Source organism: Crinia signifera, chromosome 7, assembly GCF_055691185.1.
Source record: "Crinia signifera chromosome 7, ASM5569118v1, whole genome shotgun sequence".
NCBI classification, from domain to species: domain Eukaryota; kingdom Metazoa; phylum Chordata; class Amphibia; order Anura; family Myobatrachidae; genus Crinia; species Crinia signifera.
Window position 1 is genome coordinate 180,543,497 of NC_139223.1, and position 23,600 is coordinate 180,567,096.

Here is a 23,600-nt window from a genome sequence, read left to right on the forward strand (position 1 = left end):
CCAGAAACCATATGCACTTAGCTGCTTTATACCTGAATATGAAACAGAATCTATGTATACCAGAGTAACCCATATTAGTATCAAGCTGTGAGTGTTCTCTTACAAAGTTGACATTAACATTGTCTGATTACTTGATCTTTCTGAAGTTTTCTATTTGTTCTTTGCTAGTAAATGCTGTAACCTGTACTATGATATTGCTTTTTTGGCTAATTAACACGATTGTTTTTCCTTGACCTTATGAACCACAGGACGGACAACACTGTAGTCAATGAGGAGACATTGTCCAGTCAGAAGCCCGATGAGATGTTGTCCAGTAAAAAACCCGATGAGATATTGTCCAGTAAAAAACCTCATCTCACGACAGCAGGTGCGAGCACAGACACCCCTGCAGGTAACAATCTTACCACTGTTCTCTTTATTAAATGACAGTTGTATCACCTGAATATTACTAACTTTGGGCCTGATTCTTGTTGACTCACACACTAGCTTAAATATGCCGCTCGCTGGGAGAACGAATGCCTGCTCCCTGCCGCCGTCTGCACATCCTGCCGCGTTTCGTGTGGATGTTTTGCATAAACATCTATTCTCAGTGAAGTTTATATGGATGAAATCGTTCAATGGTGGACGACCATCAAATGATTTTTACCCTGTTCACAAATATAAGTCAGTCCTATATTTGCGGCATCTGGTTCGAGAACGGGGCAGGCGGCTGTCGTCATGTGACGGATGTCACGCGTGGCGATTAGCGTGGCAATGATGAGCATGGCTACGTCGTACCTTTGATACACATTTGCCCCATGAACATTTTTTGTCTTCTGATTTTATTGAGCTTTCTGTGGTTTCCACCCGCAAGCCAAAAACGTACATTGCTTTGTGTCCATGTGGTAGGAAATATAGAATGTGAGCTCCACGGTTGGAAATATTGCTCAATGAAAACTTTTCTACTTCTCCTAAGATTCTACCCTGACTCCGGAAATTCCAACAATGTCAGGCAGCGACCTGCAAGTAACAGAAGTAACAGAACATAGCGTAAGCCTGAGCTGGGCCAGTTCCGACCCCATGAGGACCCATGACTTTGAGCTGAGCGTTTCCTCACTACCCGATCAGACTCTAGTTCTGAAGCAGAATGTAACCGGCACCGAGAGGATGGTGGCCGGACTCGAGAGTGGACACCTTTACCAGGTCACCGTGACAGGGCAGCACAAGAGCCTGGGCGTGGTCACTGACCAAGCAACATTTACTACAAGTAAGTAGGAGCTTCTGTGCATCTCTAATCTTCCCATTTATGAGTCAATTTACCAGACAGCAGAATTTGAGCGCAGAGACTATTAAAATAAAACAGTAAAACTTGGACATAGACGATAATAGGGGTGACTCACACAGCGAGGGCTTTTCCATATTAAAAATAGATTTTATTTTCAGTAACATAGTAAATTCTAGGAATATTGCATTGTTTGGGAAATACGACGCCATGCGCTGTCTCTGTCCAGTAAAACGTAACCACTACTGTAGCAGTAATTGTTTCTGTAGTACCACAGTTACGCATCTCTGAAATATTGTGCCTTCGCTCTGTGTCAGTGTTTGCTTTGAAGAAGGCGATGCTGGCTAATCTGTTGGGGTGATTTACCAAGCTTTGAGGTGAGATATAACGGAGAGAGACAAAGTGACGGCCAATCCGTTTCTGACATTGGCCATACATTGACGGAGTAAAAAGTACTGTACAGTATACACTATATGAAACTCTGACTAATGTGCCAGATCGGACTTGACTACATGGGTGTGGTACGGTCAGTATACCGACATCGGAATCAGTCAGGGGGCAAGCACATCAAAGCCCCTTGCGGCCTCTGTGGCTCGCTGCTCTCACCACAGGTTCTATTCTCCCTCCATGGGGATCGTGGCCCCCTATGAGGGAGAATAGCCCCTGTAAGTCGGGATCCCGCCTGTCGGGCATTCAACAGTTGGGATTCCAATGTTGGTATACCTACCGTCGGAATCCCGACTGTTGGGAGGTCATCGGCACCCATCTACATTGGCAAGTCCCTCTCCGGGAGAGGGAGGTCTAGGTAGGGGGTTTGGAGGCATGGCGTAACAAATTGCGTCATCACAGTCGTCAGGACTCTGATGTTGACCCCAATTTGTAGCCATATTCTGGGGATGGGGCTGCGATAACACAAATCCATAGTGAATTGTGTCATATGGGCCCTTTTCCCATCCACTGTATCTAGAAAGCACCGGGATCAAGGAAACTTTCCCACAATTCCCCAAAGAGTATGTAATGTATGTAAATACTCTGCCCAATAAAAATGTCTTTAAAAAAAAAAGTACTCTGCCTTCTTGTGGCACCATGGATTTTGGTTGGGCACAGTTGTGGCTGCCTCACCTCTCTGTAGTTGATTCTGGCCCTTTAAAATGCACCTCCATTATCTGCAATGTAAGATCTTAAATGCCGAAAACATGTGTGATCTCAAAGCCTCCGCACCCTGGCGTCATTCCTCACCCTCAGATGAATGACTCGGCTTAGAACATAGAGATGGCAATTTACATCTGCAGAAGTGGCTTAAATCAGACCACTACAGCAAAATCAGGACAACATCAAACAAAGTCCTGCCCGAACACCCCTCATTACAGCACTGATATACCCATTCTGAATGTCAAAAAGCAAATTTTCACCTGAATGAACCCTGACCCCGGAAACAGAATGTTCAACAATGCTTGTGTCTGCCTTCCAGGTACATCGGAGTCTGAGCCTGATGATGCCATGACCTCGGATAAGATTGTAAGCACAGAGCCTCTGGACACTCCTACAATAGGTGAGCGATGGGAAGGAATTATATAGATTGTAAAATACTGTGGATTCATTGTGCAATGCCAACACCTGCCCACATCTTTATGGCCATCATTACCCAGTTTGACTAGACGCTCATCAACGAGCATGCCCCTAGACTTTACCTCATGAAAATTAAGAATGGGTAATATATGGCGTCACAAGGGTTCCGTAGTGTCATACAGTGGTGGTGATGGTGGAGGTGGGAATCAGAGCTCGCTCTAGTCATAGGCAATCAAGGAAAATGACTAGACAATTTTGAATGTCTGTGGGCATTCTAAGCCTAAAGCAGGTGGAGGTTTGTGGTACTACGGGCACATGCTGGATGCAGGCTGGCTTTCTGGGCCAGAGATCAAATAGGTCAGAAAAGAGTGGACAGCTGTGGGGCAGTCCTATAGTGGGCAGTGGTTTGCAGGAAATATGACCTCAATGGCTTGTGCTTTCCGTATTTAAAATATGGGGATGGGGGCACCAATGCTCTTGCTGGCACAGGGCACAAAAATGTCTAGTCACGGTCTGCGGATGAGGATTGCTAGGCGAGAGGGGTTACGGGTGTTGCTGGCTGCTGCTGTAATCTGTGCTGCTGGGTAACGGGTGCTGTGCTGGGAGTGGGGTGCTAGGTCTTGGAACTAGCTGTGGTGCTAGGGGACAGCAGCCAAAACCTTGTCTAGGACATCAAATCGGTTTAGGTTAGCTCTGGAGGGAGTCAGTAGAGAACAATCCATTGACCCCAGTGCAAAGACTTTCAATGGGAACCGGCTTTTGGAGCATAGAGTCTACAGGGATTGTGACCACTTCTCAAAAGTTCCCAACAACATCACAATTGATTACGTTTGTACTGCAAATTTAATTTCCTTTTTAGGTTTTGCTTTGGCAGCAGCGAGTAAGGAGCCATATTCTTGGTATTGTCTGCATATGGCTCATGACTATATAAGAATTATAGCTTTTACTTAAGATGCATTGATTTATTATGTTTGAAAGCTTCATGCTGTACTTTCTTTTCCAAGACGGTGATAAAGAAATTATGAATTATCACAAATAATGCAGAATAAATGTCAGCAGGGGCAGACTTATTAAGCCTAGTGGCAGACTTATTAAGCCTAGTGGTAGACTTATTAAGCCTAGTGAAGTGATAAAGTGGAAGGAGTGAAGTGATAAAGTGGAAGGTGCTAACACTCTAGCACCAAACAGCTTCTAACTGTCAAGTTGAACATGTCAAGCTCCGTTTGAAAAATGACAGATAAAAGCTGATTGGCTACTGCGCTACCACCAACCAATTTATCACTTCATCAGGCTTAATAAATCTGCCCCTTAGAATGTTAGGTAAGATTGCTGATAATGAGTAAAACATGGACTAATAGCCATTTGCTACTCTGAAGCCATGGCAAGGACATTCTACTATCACTCTTGAAGACACAAAAGCACAGTATGTACAGATTATACAGTACATGCAGCATTGCCAAATAAAACTCAAATTGCATGGTGATGGCACTTAATCTCAAAGCCCTGCGTGTGACTTATTTTCCTTCAATCAAAAACCAATCATTTGATGGTGAAAACGTGCTGAAGATGTAGTGTCCTCTCATGATTCATCTGCTTGGAACTCAGGATTATGCAGCGTTGCCATTTCCCCATCTGGCAGCCATGATTAAATAACAGTTTATGAGTCTCAGCAGAGATTATGATGACAGTAATGCTAGACTTTGCTTGATATCTTACACACACACATACAAGCACTCTTATAAAATGCTGGGTACAGGAGCGTATTTGCCAGTTGCCTCCTAGCAGAATCGGGATTCAAGCCCCCCCCCCATGGTTAACCCAAAGCAGGAGTGTCCAAACGTGTCCTCGACATCTACCAATAGGCTGTCCAGGCCACCTATGGATCTGTAGAATGTGCCGGTTGAGAACAAATGCAGCACATGTTTGAAAATGTGACAGTTGGTAATGACTGCACCTGTGTACCAGCTAGGTGGTCTGGAAAACGTGGACTGTTGGTAGATCTTGAGGACCAGTTTGACAACCCCTGACCTAGAGGTATGGCCAGCCTTCACCTGTTCACCTTGTAACTCTTTGTACGCTCTCTAAAATTCCACTTTAACAGATCCTTGTGAGCTAGATCTGGACATGGGCTCCCAGTGCAAGGAGAATGAGGTTAAATGGTTCTTTGACAAGACAAACAAGATTTGCACACAGATTTGGTATGGTGGGTGTGGTGGCAATGCCAATAGATTTGACACAGAAGCTGAATGCCTCAGTAGGTGTCAAAAGACATGTAAGTATCAGCCAAGGGGTGTATTCTACTTGCTTTCCCTTGTAAATAACTAAATAACAATATTAAGGTCTAAGGACCGTTTCCTCCCACAGGCTTTATACTTTACAGCAGCCAAAGGCCACCTACGAGATGAAGTCTACACGTAGCTTTTCTTTAGTTCTTCTCTCCTGCATGACATTCCTGAGCATGGACATTATTCATCTTCATAATCAGTCATCATCATCATCATCAACAGGGCAGTTATTCACATTCTTAGTCCCCCTTAATACCTGCTGACTGCTTAAGCCCTTATGGCTGGATTAACACACAGGGGAGCAACATTTGGAATTTCAAACACCCTAGTTGGCAGCTGCACAAGAAGTGGGATACGAAGTATTGACTATAACATCTACCTGCTTCTGAACATAAATACTGCCACTGCCCAATCCAGCCAAATTGACTCAGTGCCCTGGGTTCTTCCTTTTTGATTGTACTTAGCAGTGATCCCAGAAGCACTTACCCATACAAGTGGTACCAGCGCACATTATTTGCTGCTATAAAAAATTTCCCCCAATAAGCCTGGGGGGTAAGATGCATATCAGAGATTCCGCATACGGACCGCTGGCATATCTATTGGGTCCTGCTACTAGGGGGCGTGGTCAAGTGTTTTGGCATATGGAACATTCTGAATGTGGGGGCAATTCCTACATAGAGCTCCACCCACTGCAAGAGGTGTGGTCACACATTCACACAATCTTTGTACCCACCCCCTCACAGTAAAGGACCAGTAACTATAATAGTTTAGAGAAAAAGAGACAATATGTAAAAAAAAAAAAAAGCACTAAAGGATACAGGAACTCTGATTGCAATACCATCCAGAACACTGTCAGCCACACGGGATGGTCCAATAAATAAAACCATGTATATTCTGCACATGGTGATATCATGAACATTATTCATGACCTGGATTAGAATTAAATGACACTTGCATTTGTGCAAAATACTTGAATATATCATTTATTACAAGTATAATTACCATTCCACAGCGCTTTCAAATTGGTAGGAAACATAACAATGGAAGAAAACAATTAACCAGCTGACAGAGAGATACTAATCACGCCAACAACGCTCACACTCATCTTATTTCCCAGCTAACAATCCATTTTATCATTCCTAGGTTGCTTCTATAACAACGTGCATTTTTGTTTTGCTTTGCTAATTCATTCTTGCCTTCTAGTTGCGTAGATGCAGTAGGGGTAATATGTAAGATTCCCAAGATCTCCTGAAAAAGACTTTCATCCAGGAGTTGACTTACTTATCTCCTTATTTCTACCCTGAAAACAACCTATCCCCCAAATAGGTAACTCTTATTTTTTTTATTCTCAGCAGTTGAGAAAAACATTCTACCATCGCTGGAAACGAAAGCAATAGCAGGTAATTACCAGCGACGCACAGGCAGGAGAGCAGTTCTCAGACGCAGACGGATTCACCCAGAGAGAGACCACCTTTTTCAAAAGAGGACATATGTGAATTAAAGATACACATAAAATATTGATGGATTTTTTTTTGTTTTAGCTTAAAAAAATACAGTTTCCACTTTGAACCTCACATTAACTCCCCTGAAAGAACATGAGTGTACTTTGAGTAGATAAACACCCCTCGATGATCTATCACTCATGGTTTGGCCAAGGTTAAACTGTGATACATTATTTGATTTGAAAGAACTATGCAACTGAAGAGGTGATAGAGGTCAACCAGTGGAAGAGACCATCTTATGTTAGGGGGTGGTGGGGGTTGAAGGGGGAGGTTCAGGAGAGACATGTAAATGAAGAACAACTGATGAGAAGACAATCATGTTTATGAATTGATATTTCTTAATAGATAAAAAAAGAGCAAATTTTAGGAAAAAACATCCACTGGAAATCCAGATGTGAAAGTTACTTTGTTCTCAATGGGTAGATCCCAAAGTTATAATATAGGGCTTATTTTTTTCTATTAAATGCACTGTAAATAAACACAGGTTACAATTTGAAATTGAACATAAACTATTTTTGAATTGCCATTTTTTTTTGTTTTAATTTATATTGCGCTGGTTCTTTTTCACTAGACTTTGTGGTGCTCCTTATAGAGGTGTATGTAGATGGTTATGTTGAGTTGAACAAATTAAAAAATATTTCCAGTCAAAAAAACAATTGTATTTCCTCCATGTGAACGTCAGGCACACCTACTCCGAGTGATCGCATAGAGCTAGCAAACAGCTGCGCTAATAATAAATTTGAAGGTTGAAATACGGTAATACCATTCTTGTACACACTTTGGAAATGTAATTAAGTGTTGTATACACAAGAGAGATAAGTGTCTTGGAAGTGTTATTAGTAAATTTGAAATTCCTATTTTCATTCTAAAAAAGTATTTAAATGCAAACGAAATGAAAAAAAATTTTTAAATTTCAAATTAAAAATTTCTAAAGAAAATGAAAAAAAAAATGACCTTTTTTGTAGTAGCTGAAATGGAAATGTCAATTAGGAAATACATTTAGATGGCCATGGCTTTGTATGTTATATCCATTAATAGTTTTAATTGCTATCAGCTGGGAGTGTCAATATTCAATATTCAAAAAAATGTAAAACATTTCCTTTTCTGTAGTGCCGAAATGGAAATGTCAATTAAGATTTACATATAGATGGTCACAGCTTTGTATGATATATCCATCAATACTTTTAAGTACCATCAGCTGGGTGTGCTAATATGCTAAATAAACCAATCGGATAATCATTACATATCATTGCACCAGTCCTCCGGCATCTGTGAGCGATAAAGTGTATCTGCAGCAACTTCCATGTGTGATTGTGTCGCAGTTACATGAACTCAACATAACCATATTTGGCCTCCCTTGTACACCACTGCCTGCCTCCTTTACACTTCTCCAATCATAAATAGGTGCTAGTCAACCATTCACATGAAACTATGTGTAGATAGAATTGGCGTTCATGTTTAGCACACTAAAACTAAAATAAGCCCCCTGTGACTGTAGTAAATTCTTATTTTCTTCATGTATTGAGTATATTAGGAGAAGTGTTCCTTCAAATCTGTTGCTCTTGCCAGTAAATATATTCCCAAGTCATAGAAACATTTCCAACTAACACAATAAGCACATGTGAATCTGCAGTTTGTTTTCTGAAATATTTCATTTAAATGATTTGTAGATCTGTTTTCAGTTTTTAAATGTAACTTGGTCCCAAACAGATGAAAACTTAATAAAAAGAGAAATAAACTGAAGCACATGTGAGTGTTCTATACTTGGGCCACTTAAATGAACATTGTACGCAAGAAATGGCAGTCCCATTGCCAACATCCAGGCACATGCTGTGCTGTATTGCACAGAGGAAGCCGAGGAAGACACGGGTTGTGAAATAGTGCAAAGGTCCAGTCCAAGCTCCCAGACTGTATAAAGGGCTGTTACTATTTAACAAATGATAGAGTCATAGATGGTCACTCGCTGGGACCTGTAAGAGTCACTGGTTAGTCAATTCTGCAAGGAGAAAACATGAACCCTTTTAGGTGTTTTTGGCCTAAAACCAGATCCACGAACTGTCTGGTTAGTGTTTATGATCCGCAGAGATATCATTCGGCATTTATGCAAAACACGTACTACAGTATATGAGGATTAAGAAATAGCAACAACCTATTAATAAAACTCAAATGGATTATGATGGAAGCACATAAAGTTATCTTAAGTAACTACATTCTTTATTTAGTGTCCTGTTTTAGTGTTGGACGCAGTTCAATTAGTGGCAATGTGCTGTAGTGATATGCGTTTCTGAACATCACTGCTTATTATGTAACCACCGCATCAAAGATATTTTTGTGCACCTATATAATAGAGTGTGAGAAAATATCTGCAATGTTGGTGGCAAGGAGGGGAAGGAGAAAAGGGCAGAACCCTGTCACCAGACAGCAGGGATGGACCCAGCCCCAGAATTCTCCTATAAATTCCCCTGTGTGTTACACATGAAAAGGTCTCTGGCCATGTCTCACGGAGCCACAGCCTCATCTCTCCCTGCAATCCCTGTCTGATGGCCATCACTGCTAATTGAATTGCCCCTCCAAAGCATTACACAAAGAAGTCTTCTAAATGAAAACAGTGAATTGGAGCAATATCACCTCCACACCCCGACAAGCCCACAAAAACATGTTATATTTAAGTGAAGGTTTTTAGTAACACGTTTGTATAGAGAATGGTCTATGTGACAACCGTAGTTTTCCAAATGGTGATTAAACCTTGTCATTACAAAGACTTTGCTAGATAAATGGCAGTTAGAAGCTGATTGGTTTACTCCTCTACTGTATTACGCTCCAAGGTTTGACATACATAGTCTGTTGTGCAGTGTCCAGTGGTGCTCTCTTATCATTTCACCATGGGTGGAGCTGCCAACTTTAGAAAATACTTTTATTTACAGATTGCGGCTCGCCACCGATAAATTATTCCACTATTACATTTTTAAAAAAAAAAATATATATACAAAACTGAAAGCAGAATTAACAGCTACAATACTAGATGGGGACAGGCGCTGACAATTATATGTTCCCCACCCACAACAAGAATCTGAAACTTAGCGCATATGTGTAACATTTCAGTCAGGGCTGATTTGTAAACTTCTTTTAAAACACTTGATCTTAAATCCCTTCTTACGGACTGTCCGTACATTACCAGATGTCAAACCCTGAGCCAGAATATTTCCATCTGTCCACAAGTTTCAGTGATCATTTTCTGAGACCTTGTCCCTAGGACGGTTCCTCATCTGGAAAATGCAGCGGGGCTCGGGTGGAGAACATACTGTATGGTCATATGTACATGCCTTGAAAGTATTACTCAAAGGGCTTATATATTTTTGAAACACAGGAGTAGTATTCTCATTGACATTAGCTCAGTTCAATAGCCCATATTTCATTTTGGGATAGGCTTTTGTTACTAAACATTACATTACGTAAGTTCCGAACACTATGAAGCCATTGTAGACCCTCTTTCTCCAGTTGGAAATGCTTGTCCTAAGATGACTGTGAGCTTGTAGCCACATTTTCTTGTAAGTGTCCTTACTAAGTGAGCCTAGTCTAAATATTACTGCAGTGTGCACATCTAAGTAAAGCTTTGATCCAACACAAGACAATAGCAATCTTTTTTTGTAGCTCTTAGTCATGGTGCATCATCAGCCGCAATAAACTGGGCTTAACCTGTATTTAGAAAAACATTCCCAAAACTGGCCGGTTTGATGGTCTCTAACCTGTTTGCAGTTTACTCATGATCTGCAACCGATTCAATCTATATTCTGGAATTTAAAAAAGGCAATTTAAGAATGTTTTAGATGCACTTTGGCAGTGCTCCGTGTACTGTACGTTGAAAGCGATCATAACAAACGTTGAACGTATTCTAGACTTTTATCAACCGTGGACAAAAGTTTCCATAGTTTCCCGTTGTCTTTTTCAAACTAATAATACAAACTTATATATGAGACCTTTTACCAAAAAGTTGGTCCATGTCTAATGGATTGGGTATATTATATCCATTATATTTAATAGAAGCATAGGCAATAATGTTATCAAACATCATGTTTACAGCCTTTCATACATGGAGCTGTCTGTTCAAGACTATACATGACATTGAGGTTTGGGGTGATAAAGTCATCCATTTAATATGGCAATATACTTTTTGCAAGTAACATGAAATTTCTTATAAAATAACTAAATCAGTTATAGAGTAAATTGAAGATTATAAGTGTATATTTTAAGTTGACCCTAAAGTATGTAATGCTAAATAGAAAACAGAATAGAGGATAGAGAAAATTCTACGCAACATATCTTTGGCCATACATGCCTGTTGCGTGACAGTTGCGTAATATCATATAACTACTACTTGTCTCCTTGTTTTATGCCGTAAAGCTGTTTTTGAGGCATACATAAGCCTACAGCGATAAATCTCCAAAGAGTTGGCTAAAATCCATACATTGATTTCCCTAGAATTCCAAAGTGAAAGGTTTAGGCCATATTTCATCCTCTTAAGATGTGGCCGTAGGTCTAAAGGATTCTGGGTACTTTCACATCTGTGTCACATTAGCCTTCTACATATTCAAATGATAGCGATCGTCACGTAAAAAAATAATTTGCTTTTACCCATAATTCCCAGAAGGAGTGGCTTGTTTCACTCGTTTCCCCATCAGTCCTATAGAGTTCAATGCAGATTTTTTTTTTATTAAATAAATAATAAGAACAGCTATGTATAGCAGCCAATCATTGTGAGAACGCCAACAACGCCAAGCTGATGTCATCTCAGTCTGATTAAACTACAGCTGCTTTTTATTTAATTTTGATCTGTTGCCAACGGGGTCTTGACATTTAGTAGATCTTATCCAACGTACAGTACATGCATTTGCAACGCATTATCTAGAACTCCTATTGCGTGCCTAAGTTTAGCTTTTTTTATCTTTTCTTTCAACATGTGTCCAAGAAAGGGGGGGGGGGGGAAATTGCAATGATCATTTTTAAAGGAGTGGGGGCTCATTTTGTAAGCGGAAGACAAGTATTTTGCATTTAAGAATCATTGCCTCTTTAAGGCACTGTTTCGTCTTCTTTCCAACACATTAAGGGTTATTTCAAAAACATGCCCCAATGCTACCAGTTTACTGTGATTTGTGGGGCGAGATGAAAGCTCAGATAGAAGCTAGAAGGCTTTTGAAGGCGTTCCTCTACCAGGGCTTCCTTATGGGTGGCCCTCTGACCCAACAGGTCCTGGAAAAATACAATTTGCAGCTGCAAGGGTTTTTCGTATCTTTTAGATGTTCTTAAAAATCCCGGTTGTGTTTTCCATTCCAAACCAATTAGATTTCTTTGCTTAGTGCATTTGCATGTTTGCAACACAAGCCACTAATTATAGTATTAATTAAAGGTTTTTTTTACACCTTCAGATGACCTTGAGTTATTGGCCTAAATGTGGATTCCTGCGACTTACAACAAATATGTTGGCTTTATTTCTATAGCTTCCCTTTGCAAGTCCCAGCCATGTATTGATATCAGTGGGCATTTTCATTTTCAACGAGATCTGACGTAGCATTACTGTGTTTCTGCATTGGACATATTTGTGGCCGAAAAGCAGATTGTTATTTCAAATAATTTCAAAGATTGATGTTATTTCGAAACTTTTGGTAACTGTCTGCGATGTTACACAAGGACTCGTACCCATAAAACAGATTAGGTTTATGATTGATATTGCTAAATGATATGCAAGGGTTGGTATCATTGTTGTCATGGGAATTTTTGCTCACACTGAATGTTTGTGTCTTTCTCCTAGTGGGCCCTGAGGCCTGTTTGATGCAGAAGGAGGAAGGTACCTGCAGGGAGTTTGTTCTGAAGTGGTACTATGACCCCGAAACTAAGAGCTGTGCCCGATTCTGGTACGGCGGCTGCGGAGGAAATGAGAACCGATTCAGCACACAGAAAGAATGTGAAAAGATTTGTATTCCAGGTAAGTCACTTTAGAATTGAATGAGCAATCACTAGTTTTTTTTTATTTTTTTCACATTTCTAAGTATAACCAGTGTGTTTTTAGTTACCTTTGATTTGGGGTCAGAGGTCAATTTTACTTCGGTTGGCTTTAAAAAAAACTTTGGTACTTATGTAGTATCTGGGCTTTCCGATTTTTTGATTGTATGCCTTAAGTTAAGGCATACAATCAGATGCGATGCGATATCGCATCGCATCGCATGCGATGCGATGCGATGACCCGATTTTTCCATAGGAATCAATGTTAAAATGGACTGAGTCCATTTTAACATGGAATTCAATGGGAAAAAGGGGTCCTTTTCATACCCCTACTATCCAAGTGGGCATGGAGTTGGATATAAACCTGTGGCGAGCGTAGCGAGCCACCGAGCCCGAAGCGTGGCGAGCGAAGCGAGCCCCGCGTGGGGACGGTATTCTGTGTCCCCTCGCGGGGCTCGCTACGCTCGCCACGCTTCGGGCTCGGTGGCTCGCTACGCTCGCCACAGGTTTATATCCAACTCCATGCCCACTTGGATAGTAGGGGTATGAAAAGGACCCCTTTTTCCCATTGAATTCCATGTTAAAATGGACTCAGTCCATTTTAACATTGATTCCTATGGAAAAATCGGGTCATCGCATCGCATCGCATCCGATGGTCGCATGCGATGCGATGGACCCGATCCGACCCGATTTCTAAATCGGACGCCCAGATACTACATAAGTACCAAAACTTTTTTATTATTTAGTTCATATTGCATATTCATTGTATATACAGGTAGAACACCGATTATCCGGCATTGTTTGCTCCAGCACAGGATGCCGGCTTAACGGTGATGTGATCTATATGCAGCACGATCCCCTAGCCCCTGGCCCCCCCCCCCCCCCCCCACCCGCAGCTTGTCTCCGACTCGCAGGAAGTCCAAGCCACCGCAGCGAGTATCAGCCCATCCAACATGACCCCCCCTCACAACACAACACCCCCCCCCCCCCCTCGAATGCCCACACCCTCCCACTTCCCTCTTAAGCCCCTTCTACATCTGCACCCACCTAATATTAGCTTCCGCCTGGCACCTGGTGTGTACGGATTAAAAGAGGTTCCGGACCATCAGGTGCGGGATAATCAATGTTCTACTGAAATACAAGGTGTGGCTATATACAGTATATACCATACTGCATGAGTTCAAAAGGAGTGGTGGAAAGTTGATCTTAGACTATCCAAACAATTTTTGTACGTTTCGCCCCTCTTGCACAGATAGTTTGCTGTCACACAATGTTCGAAGTAGTTGCATTATAAAAATGCATGGTTCAAAACTAGGGCAACGTGTTAACTTCATATTTTTATTTAAATTGAGCAAATGCCCACTAAATCTTTCTATATGCTAACTGAAGCGTATGAGGCAGTTTGCACATCATGTGTATGTGTTTGAGATGCTCAAAAGATTTAGGCCCTTATTCTGGTTGGTGCGGTAATATCTGCGTGCGTTCGTGCCGCCGATGTTTTGGGTCTGCGCATGTGCAGAGGCGTCTCTGCGCATGTGCGAGCGGGGCGTACGGCCAAATCCCGCATGAAATGTGAACACTCCTAACAGGGGGTGGAGAGGGGCGTGAAGGGCTATTTGGGCTCATTACCATATGCATACGCCCCGCGTTTCATGGGCGTTCCCATGCAAACGCTGGGCGTACGTATGGTAATGCGGCCGTGACGCACGTGTAGGGGGCGGACATATGACATCGCCGGATGTCAGCTGCCCGCCCAGATCCCTGCTTTTGCACTGAAAAATGTCTGTGTGGTCTGAGGTTGCGGGAGCTGGTGGAGCACTCGGTCCTGCATTCGATGGTCTGCGACCATCGAATGATGAGGGAGGTTCCCTGAGATGGAGGAGGCGTATTCCATGAAAAATACACGTGCGGTCCGTTTGGCCAGCTTCTTACCGCGTACGGACGGAGTTGGCGATCCGTATGGAAGGCGGGGTTTCGCACGCACGGTCCTGGCCGCATATTTGGATCCGGCCGCACCGATCAGAATAAGGCCCTTAGTTAGGATGTCAAAGATGATGAACGTCCCAGAAGGCCTTGCACATCAAAAATGAGAAAAGTGGAGAAAATTGTGAAATTGTAAACATCAGAACAAAGCAAGTTTTGCATCAAGATCTTAACATGATAAAAGTCTGAGCCCTGAAAGCAAATTCGTACAGACATTTTGGAACCTATTCAAGTGGACTTGCTTTTTTTTGGCCTAGAAACAGATTTCAGGGCTAGAACACCCTCCATGCTCTCCAGAGTTAGTACTGTGTTACTTATTTATTTTCCCTAAAGTCAAATTTGTACTCAAGGGAACCTGTTTTGCATGGTGACGAAAAAATCAACAGAGCTATGGCGACAGCAGACAGATTGGGGCAGTATGGATGGTGTAATGGTTAGCATTACTGCCTCACAGTCCTGAGGTCATGGGTTAGATTTCCACCAGGGCTCTAACTGTGTGGAGTTTGTATATTCTCCCCATACTTGCGTGAGTTTCCTCCGGGTACTCCGGTTTCCTCCCACAATCCAAATATATACTGGTAGGCTAATTGGCTCCCAACAAATTAACCCTGCAATGCTGGCAGTGAAGACTGAGGTTGGAAAAACTTCCCTGTGATCAGTGGCAGCTCAAACACAGCCTGGAACATGGCACTTAAGAACTGATACTGGCACTTTATCTCTCTCTCTCTCTCTCTCTCTCTACTTTATCTCCAAGCTTTGATATATCTTCCTTATATTCTGATCTGGATTTTTACTGTAATATGAATTTTTTTTATATATATATATATTGTTTGTAAATATCGTTTTCAGTGATAAACTGACTGTTCCATTTTTTTATCTTTATTTACAGCACCTCTGAATCCTGTTGTGGTCTCCGCAATCGGAACATAAAGGACCCAGACTCTTACCTCTCTAGAGGAGCCTAGGATGCACTGCCCCTCCTCTCACCCTCTGCCCCCTACCAGTTTGCCCTCGCATAGTGTGGGGGAGGATCACAAGATTTATCAATATGGTGCTAATATTTCTATGGACTTGGTGCAGACTTTGGCGGGAAAATGAACCCTTTCACTGCTTCAGAGGGCGCGGCGGTACAAACCTCCTTCATGCCCTGTAGTGCAATACTGTACTGGTCTCTGCAGCGCTGAAAGGGTTATTTGGCACTTGGGACTCCAAGCAACCAGCGGCTGATACCTGTCAGATTTTATTTTCGATGTTAAGGGATACCATGAATAAATTCTAGCCCGACGTTCTAAAAACACCTGCTTCTCCCACCGTACCTCCCTTCTCTCCATTCCGTTCTCTGGTGACCCTGTTGCTGCCAATTGTTTTTCACCACATCATTAGCTCTGGAAAAGAACTGTGAGCCCTTGTAGGCATTACAAGAATAAATATTGTTTCTAATTTCAGCACTTAACCTTCCACTGTGTATAGCAGGTCCCTTGAGAAATGACAGGTGTCATCCCTTTCTCCGCCATTAGGGGGCCTGTCAAATATTGCAGAGCAGTGCTTAGCAGGTTCCCCGGCAGCATAGGGTTAAATCGCTTTTTAGGTTTTACCACTTGGGATGTAAAAAGGTAACTGCGAGATAGCTGCAATCCATGCAGTCTGAGCGAGAGAATACATTTTGTTTTGTTCGGGTCTTTTATTGTTATTTGTTTTTTTGTAAACTTTGGGTCGGGAAATGACTTGTTATAAATTTGGGAATGGGGTGTTCTTGTTTCGGTATGTCTTTTTTTGTTTTTTTAAAAGAAGGGAGATGAGACAAAGTATGAATAAAGAATGAAGAGGTGTTTAACCCTTTGTTGCGTGCTGATTTCCTGGAAACTCAACAGAACGTTCAAAAAAAAACTCATGGCGCTTAAATTCTCTTATCTACTAACTTTAGGAACTGTCTACTTCCCCTTCCTGAGCAGGGACAGTTGCCCTGGTGCTGATCCAAGGAAACAAGTGCAGGATTACTTTCTAATATAGAACTCTCTGTAGTGCAGGCATTTCCATCCTCGGTCCTCAAGGCAGACCAACAGTCCCGGTTTTCGTGAGAGCCATACTTGAGCACAGGTGACTTAATTTAGAATTACCAATCTGTGCTGAAGCCTGGGTATCACTAAATCCTGCACTGTTCGAGGTTGGACATGCCTGCTCTAATATTTGAATTATGGGCCTAATTCAGATTTGTTCTCAAAATGGACAAAACCATGCTGCACTGCAGATGGGGCAGATGTAACATATGCAGGGGAAGCCCGAAGAGGAGACTTTCAGCTGCGCTCGGGGTGGAGGGAGGGGGGGGGAGATGGAGCATTGCATCATCAAGCCCCGCCCCATTGCAGGAAAGACTACGATTTGCGGGTGTACAAGGAGGGGGCAGGGCTAAAATTAAGTAATTTTCAGACTTTTAGCCCCTCCCCCTTCATGTACAGCCAGGAATGCCGGTATTTGACCGGCGAGGTAAGACGATGTGGGAGGGAGAATGTTGGGGATCCAGGAAAATGTGGTAGGCTTGCCCACCCTTTCAGGTGTCTGGGATGAGGGCCCAATTTTTGGAGCCTCCCGGCCTCTTTACGCAATTTAGCTCATCATAGGGTATACACAGAATTTTATGGAATTCCTAAGATACAGTGAAGCAAGGTGACAAAGACCTAAAGCTGGGTACACACTTATAGATATATTTGCAGATCAATTGACCTGCAGATATATCTACAGAGATGGATCGGACAGCGTGTTCTCCATTCACACTGCCCGATTCGTCGGAACTGACACCACAAGTGGGCGGGTGCATTTGCATGAGCATGCCCACTGACCTGTCAATCACCAGCAGCTCCCGGCGCAGCTGTACAGGTGGTCGGCAGATAGCACCTACACACAGCATGATGCGCCGATATATATCTCTAGATCATCGGCTGTGTCACAGAGCCGTCACGATATATCTGTGAACAACGCCGTTCACGGATCTATCGTTCGTACACATGTCCGCACTTTTAGACTAAAATTCCAATTAGAGAATGCATTGGTCTTTTCATTTATATGTTGATTTGAAACACATAAACTGAAACAGAAACAGCTGCACAGGGTACTTAAAACTGGATGAGAAACAGTCAGTGAGGTGAGGTTGTAGAAGACAGTTACATGTTACGGCAATACACGGTGGCAAACAAGACACATGTTAGTTATACTGCAAGATGTGTTGCTCAAGGTCTTTTGAAGAAGCACAAAGAACAGGGCAACAATAAGCACCCTAAGCACAGTGGTTGCTAAGAAAACAATGAAAGACACCATGTCAGCTCAGAACTGTTCCAAAAATTCTGGTCACAAGAGGTCCTCATGGAGGAATTGTGGCCAAAAAAGACATACCATTGATGTTGGAAACAAGGCCATGCCACTCAACTATGTACAAAAATATACTCAATTGGGTTAACAAAAATGGCAGCAGGTGCTTTGGACTGATGGGTCAAAATTTGAAATACTTGACTTTAACGGGAGGCAGTTTGTTCACCGAAGGGCTGAGTGCACCGAAGTGCACAATAATAATCGTCTGCAAGCAACAAAGAAGCATGGTTGAGGTTCTTTGCAAATCAGGATTAATTGTGTCCTCAATGCTGAGAAATACGGGCAGGTACTTATCCATCATGCAATACCATCAAGGAGGCATCTGATTGGCTCCAATTTTATTCTGTAGCAAGTTCAGCATAAAGAAGAACAAGGATATGGCATCCACAGAGACCTGATCTTGACATCATTGAGTCTGTCTGGGGTTACAAGAAAAGATAACAAGATTTGAGCAAGCCTCCATCCCCAGAAGATCTGTGGTTAGGGCTCTAATATGCCGGGAACAACGTCCCTGTCTAGTTCCTTCAAGAACTGTCTGCAAATGTACCTAGAAAAATTGACGTTGTTTTGCAAGCAGGGTGGTCACACCAAACATTGATTTGATTTAGATTTCTCTTCTGTACATTCACTTTGAATTTTGTTCATTGATAAAAATAAACAATGGACCAAATGATATATAAATGTGAGAAAGTAAGAGATTTTGGGATTTTGGGAGAGTTTTCCCATTTTTCTAAAGAATTTTTTTAGAAAAATGGGAAAACTCTCCCAAAATATCTCACTTTCTGATTCTCACACCCATACTGTATGTATGTACAGTATATATATATATATATATATATACCCCATACAGTAGACAGACAACTGACTTTTCTAAGCACACATTCTCCCACTTTAAGCTACAATTCCTATCTCATTGCTGGATGCTGCTCTCTGGTCTGGTGTGCTGATTAAATGCTCAGATCAAAACACACGGTACTTGTTTCCTAGCACGGCGCCCATCTCGTTGATTGTATGCCTTAAGTTTAAGGCACTTAAGGCATACAATCAACGCGATGGACCCGATTTTCTGTCAATCACCAGCTAATTTGCCGGTGAAAGACAAAATCGGGTTGATTGCGTCCATCGCGGCCCCTAATAAGTGGCCGTGATGCGACCGACGCGATCAACGCAATTTTCCCATAGGGAACAATGTTAAATTATTTTTAAAGTGAAAATCGGGTTGATCGCGTTGGTGGCGGGCCATTATAATGGCCTGCGATGCGATCAACGCGATCAACCCGATTTTACATAGGTGACAATGTGAAATGGGCAATATGGCCCATTTCACATTGAATATGGTTAAAAAGTATGTTTAATGCCCCCCCATTGTTAACGCCACCCCACTATTGACGCCAACCCGAAGCGTGGCGAGTGCAGCGAGCCCGTGAGGGGCGGCGGTACGCTTCCTCCCACCTTTTCATACCCCTACTAACCACGTCGGCGTGGAGTTGATTCTATAAAGTGTGGCGAGTGCAGCGAGCCACCGAGCCCGAAGCGTGGCGAGGGGACGCGGATACCTGTGAAGCCCGCGAGGGGATGCGGATACCTGTAAAGGTATCTGCGTCCGCTCGCCACGCTTCGGGCTCGGTGGCTCGCTGTGCTCGCCACACTTTAGAAGATCAACTCCATGCCGACGTGGATAGTAGGGGTATGAAAAGGTCGGAGGACGCGTACCGCCGCCCCTCGCGGGCTCGCTGTGCTCGCCACGCTTCGGGTTAGCGTCAATAGTGGGGTGGCGTTAACAATGGGGGGGGGGGGCATTTCAAACATGAGGGGGGTTTGATATAAAAATGGGGGGTTTTGGGGCTTTTTATATTGAAATCAATGTAAAATCGGGTCTCGGGACCATTTTACATTGATTCCAATGTAAAAATCGGGTCGATCGCGTCAATCGCATCACATGCGATTTGGTTGGCATGCGATGCGACCGACGCGATTTTTCCGACCCGATGGATACAATCAAAATCGGTGGCGCCGTGCTAGGAAACAAGTACCAAACACACAGTAGAGAAGTTCTCACACTGCATTGTTTCAGCAGCTCTATTAAAATTGTACTAGGTGATGTGCACGGTGTCCTCCATCGAGTGTTTTACTACAGAACTCTAATGCAAAGTAACCAATTACAACACCAATATCTACAAATCTACAGACCAAGACCTTTCGTTTGAGTGATGCCTTACTCAGACAAATACATCATAGAAATAATGTCTTATTAATAGTAGTCCTATTAATATATAAATTCTATGCTACTGCTATTGTTGTATTAAAAAATGTAATTCTCCTTCTCCCCCCTCCCCCTGTGTTTGCCAATGCACATATCTCTTACCAATACTTGACAATTATATTCCTAACAGATTCAGTAACAGTAAGATTAATGTAATGCCAGCACTAGGCATGGAATGGGTTAAACATCCCAGGCTGTGTGACATCCCAGGCTGTGTGTGTGACCCTTGGGGAGCATGTGACTCGGGGATCCAATAAGGTGCTTGAGTTAGCTGAATATTGGGTCAGGAAAGGGAGGAGTCTTCCTCTCTTTCCTGATGAAATTTTGGTGAGTGGACGTTTTCCCTTGAGCTTGCACTTGTCCCTATTTTAGGCACCTTTCCCTGCTGGGCCATGTCCTCGTGGTCCCCGCGCCCACGGCGTTCTGCCAGGCTGCCTGCACGCTTTGCTGCGGAGGATGCCCAGCTGCCCGCCTCCACACTTACCGCGCGATCGCCCGCGGCATCGGCGTCTGCGCCTCCCGCAGGTCGGCGTGTGAGGAGGGCCGTGTCTGCTAGCCCCAGCCCCCGGGCTGCGGGTGCGGCCCCCTCCAGGTCGGCTGGTGGGCGGCGTGGAGCTGCGGCGCGGCGCGCGTCCGCGGGAGGTAGTGTGCCTAATGCTGCCTCTGCATTCCCGGCCCCTGCTAGGAGACGGAGGGGGGACACGGCCGGGGAGAGGTTGCGAGGTCGCAGAGGAGCGTGTCTCCTCTGTCTGATAGGGGGCTCATTCAGAGCTCCCAGCCTGCTGCTGGGGCTCAAAGGGCACCGCTTGTGCGCACGCCAGCCAGGGCCCGGGTCGGTGCGGGGGCGCGCCAGTACCTGGGGATAGCGAGGGATTCCCCGCCGGGGTCCCCGAGGCCACTTCTGCCCAACTTGTTGGGCAACAGGTCCCGGCTTGCCGGGGGTGACGCTGCGGGTGGTGGGCCTAGCGGTTCTGGGCATGCTCGTGGCAGAAGCTCCGCCCGCGGGGGTTGACACGGTCAGAGGACTAGTCGTGGCCCTGCGGCGGGATCTGCCGACATGGCCTTTGACCCCGAGGTCCTCTCTGCTGCTTTGTCCTCGGTTGCTGGGGCTCTGGCTCCCCTGGTGCAGGCCATGCCATGGGACGCGGGGGGTGACGGTGCTAGTGGGAGGTCACCGACTTCGGCCAATAGGGGTGTCACCCGGGGTTGCTCCCAATTCATGCGGGCAATCCAAGATATGGGTGACGCCATAGCGGTGATGGAGGGGAGGTCTACCTGTAACCCTGACAACACTGAACCTACCCCACGGCGGGCCAGTAGACGGGGTCCCTCACGTCTGGCCTCGGGCCGCCCAGCCCCCATCCCAGACGAGTACGATACCGCCATGGAAGAGGATTTCCCTGACGCTGACGGTGTTGACAGCGAGGAGGTCGACACGGCCGACGATGCCGATACGGACGATGACACATGGGCTGCTCAGCCGGAGTCGTCAGGTGAGGCCTCTGATGAGGAGGGGGCAGGGTCTGCTTCTGGGGGTTCTTCAGGTAGTTCCCAGGGCACCCGATCTACTTCTTCTTCCTCTTCTTCTGCCGGTGGGTCTGACCACGGCAGCGCGGCTAAGGCCCGCAAGCGGGCTGCTAAGTATGCTAAAAAGGCTGCTGGGCGCTTGGCACAGGGGACCAAGCGTAGGAAGAAGGCGGCCTTATCACGTAGGGAACGCAAGAGGCGGAACCTTCCCGGGGTGGTTCACTGCGACTACACGGCAGTGTTGAGGTGCCTTAGAGAGAGCTGTAGGGTTAAAATTCAGAAAGGGGATTTTGTTGATGTATTTAGCCTGACGGAGGACTCCAAGAAGGCGTTCAAAGAGGCCAAGGGTAAAAGGAGGATAGGCGCGGAGGTCTACCGCTCCTATGATAATTGGCTGGCAGGTATCTGCATTTTCGCGGCCTGCTACCTAGAGGACAGACCTGATGAGCAAATGAATGTCATCAGGTACATTCATATGGTCCATGACATGCACCTTAAATATGGCGGCACTGCTTGGCGTACCTACGACGAGCAGTTCCGGCGCAAGCAGGATTGCTTGCATATATTAGACCTAGGGTGTAAGGATGTGGAGGTGTGGATGGAAGTGGTTAGGGTCCATTTGAGTGCAATAACAAGGGAAGAGAAGAAAGACTGTTATGTACGTGACACACTGTTAGGACAAGAAAAATTTATAAAATTTAACCTTTAATTGTTTATTTTAAGATTTGCGACATATAAAAACAATTGCCAAGGAGGCAAAGAGGAAGAAACAAAGTGTTTTTAAAAAAGGGGATATAGATCCTCTCAAATTGAACCCCAATGTCCTGTTCCCAGTGTAATTGCTAGATTAGGTGCGTGGTGCTGTATATCTTACAATATCTTCTCAATATCTTTCTATGTAGCTCTTTTTAGAAACACAAATTTCTTGTGATACACATTCATATTCAATGATTGCTTTTTTCCGTTTAGGGTCAAATTATTTATGCAGTTAAGATATACCAGTTAATGATATTGACACAGGCAGTAATGCAAGAGACCAATTAAAGACCAATTTAGGGCTGCAGCAATGCTGGCAGCAAGGCAAGAGACCAATTAAAGACCAATTAAGGGCTGCAAAACTGAGGACACACCCGCCCCTGACTCATTAGTATGCAGGAAGGGGTAGGTATATAAGGGACTTCAGGGCACTCACCTGGTTGGTCCTGATGAAGCTGGTGGCGACACGCGTGTTGACCAGACACACTTAGGGTGAAATGTAATAGGATGAGAGATTCAGAAAGTGAGAGATTTGGTAAGAAATCTCCAGTTTTTTTAAAGCGGCAATCATTTACACTGCAAAATCACACTGGTTTTGCAGTGTAAATGATTGCCGCTTTAAAAAAACTGGAGATTTCTTACCAAATCTCTCACTTTCTGAATCTCTCATCCTATTACATTTCACCCCATGTGTGTGAAATATCCCCATGTCCCCTTCCCCCATGAAATGTATTTTGATTGATGTATAGGGCGTTACAGTATCCACTCACACAGGGCGCATCTGATAGGAGCTGTGGGGTCAGAACCTAACCACGGTCTCCCAAGACTCAGATGTGATTACAGCACGCCAGTGCAAATACAGCACCCGGCCGGTGCGTCCCTCTGTTAGGCGCAGTGTCAGTGACGGAGCGCAACGCGGGTCTGCGAGTTGGAGAACCACAGCCTCACCACTGACTGTGATCTCCCCACAGACACCGACGCACTACCAGCACAGCCGGGAACAGTGGCATACGTACAAGCCACTTTCCCTGCGGAGAGGAACTAAACAAACGGCGGAGAACACTAACAGCCGATTTGTGTTCCCAATATCAGAT

General features: G+C 44.2%; 1 protein-coding gene across 10 annotated transcripts in view; it reads left to right on the top strand.

Annotated features, from left to right (window-relative positions):
• COL6A3 (collagen type VI alpha 3 chain) overlaps positions 1-16,431 on the top strand; it is a 162,762-nt gene extending 146,331 nt beyond the window's left edge. For 7 of the 10 annotated variants that reach the window (XM_083154546.1, XM_083154545.1, XM_083154544.1 and 4 more), the window contains 7 exons: positions 249-391; positions 956-1,246; positions 2,733-2,813; positions 4,932-5,102; positions 6,468-6,515; positions 12,424-12,597; positions 15,487-16,431. In XM_083154546.1, the coding sequence (XP_083010672.1) occupies positions 249-391; positions 956-1,246; positions 2,733-2,813; positions 4,932-5,102; positions 6,468-6,515; positions 12,424-12,597; positions 15,487-15,527 (949 nt within the window). In that variant the 3' untranslated portion in view covers positions 15,528-16,431. The remainder of the gene's footprint in view (positions 1-248; positions 392-955; positions 1,247-2,732; positions 2,814-4,931; positions 5,103-6,467; positions 6,516-12,423; positions 12,598-15,486) is intronic. The other 3 variants (XM_083154543.1, XM_083154547.1, XM_083154548.1) reach the window with 3 other exon arrangements.
• The last annotated feature ends 7,169 nt before the right edge of the window (positions 16,432-23,600 follow it).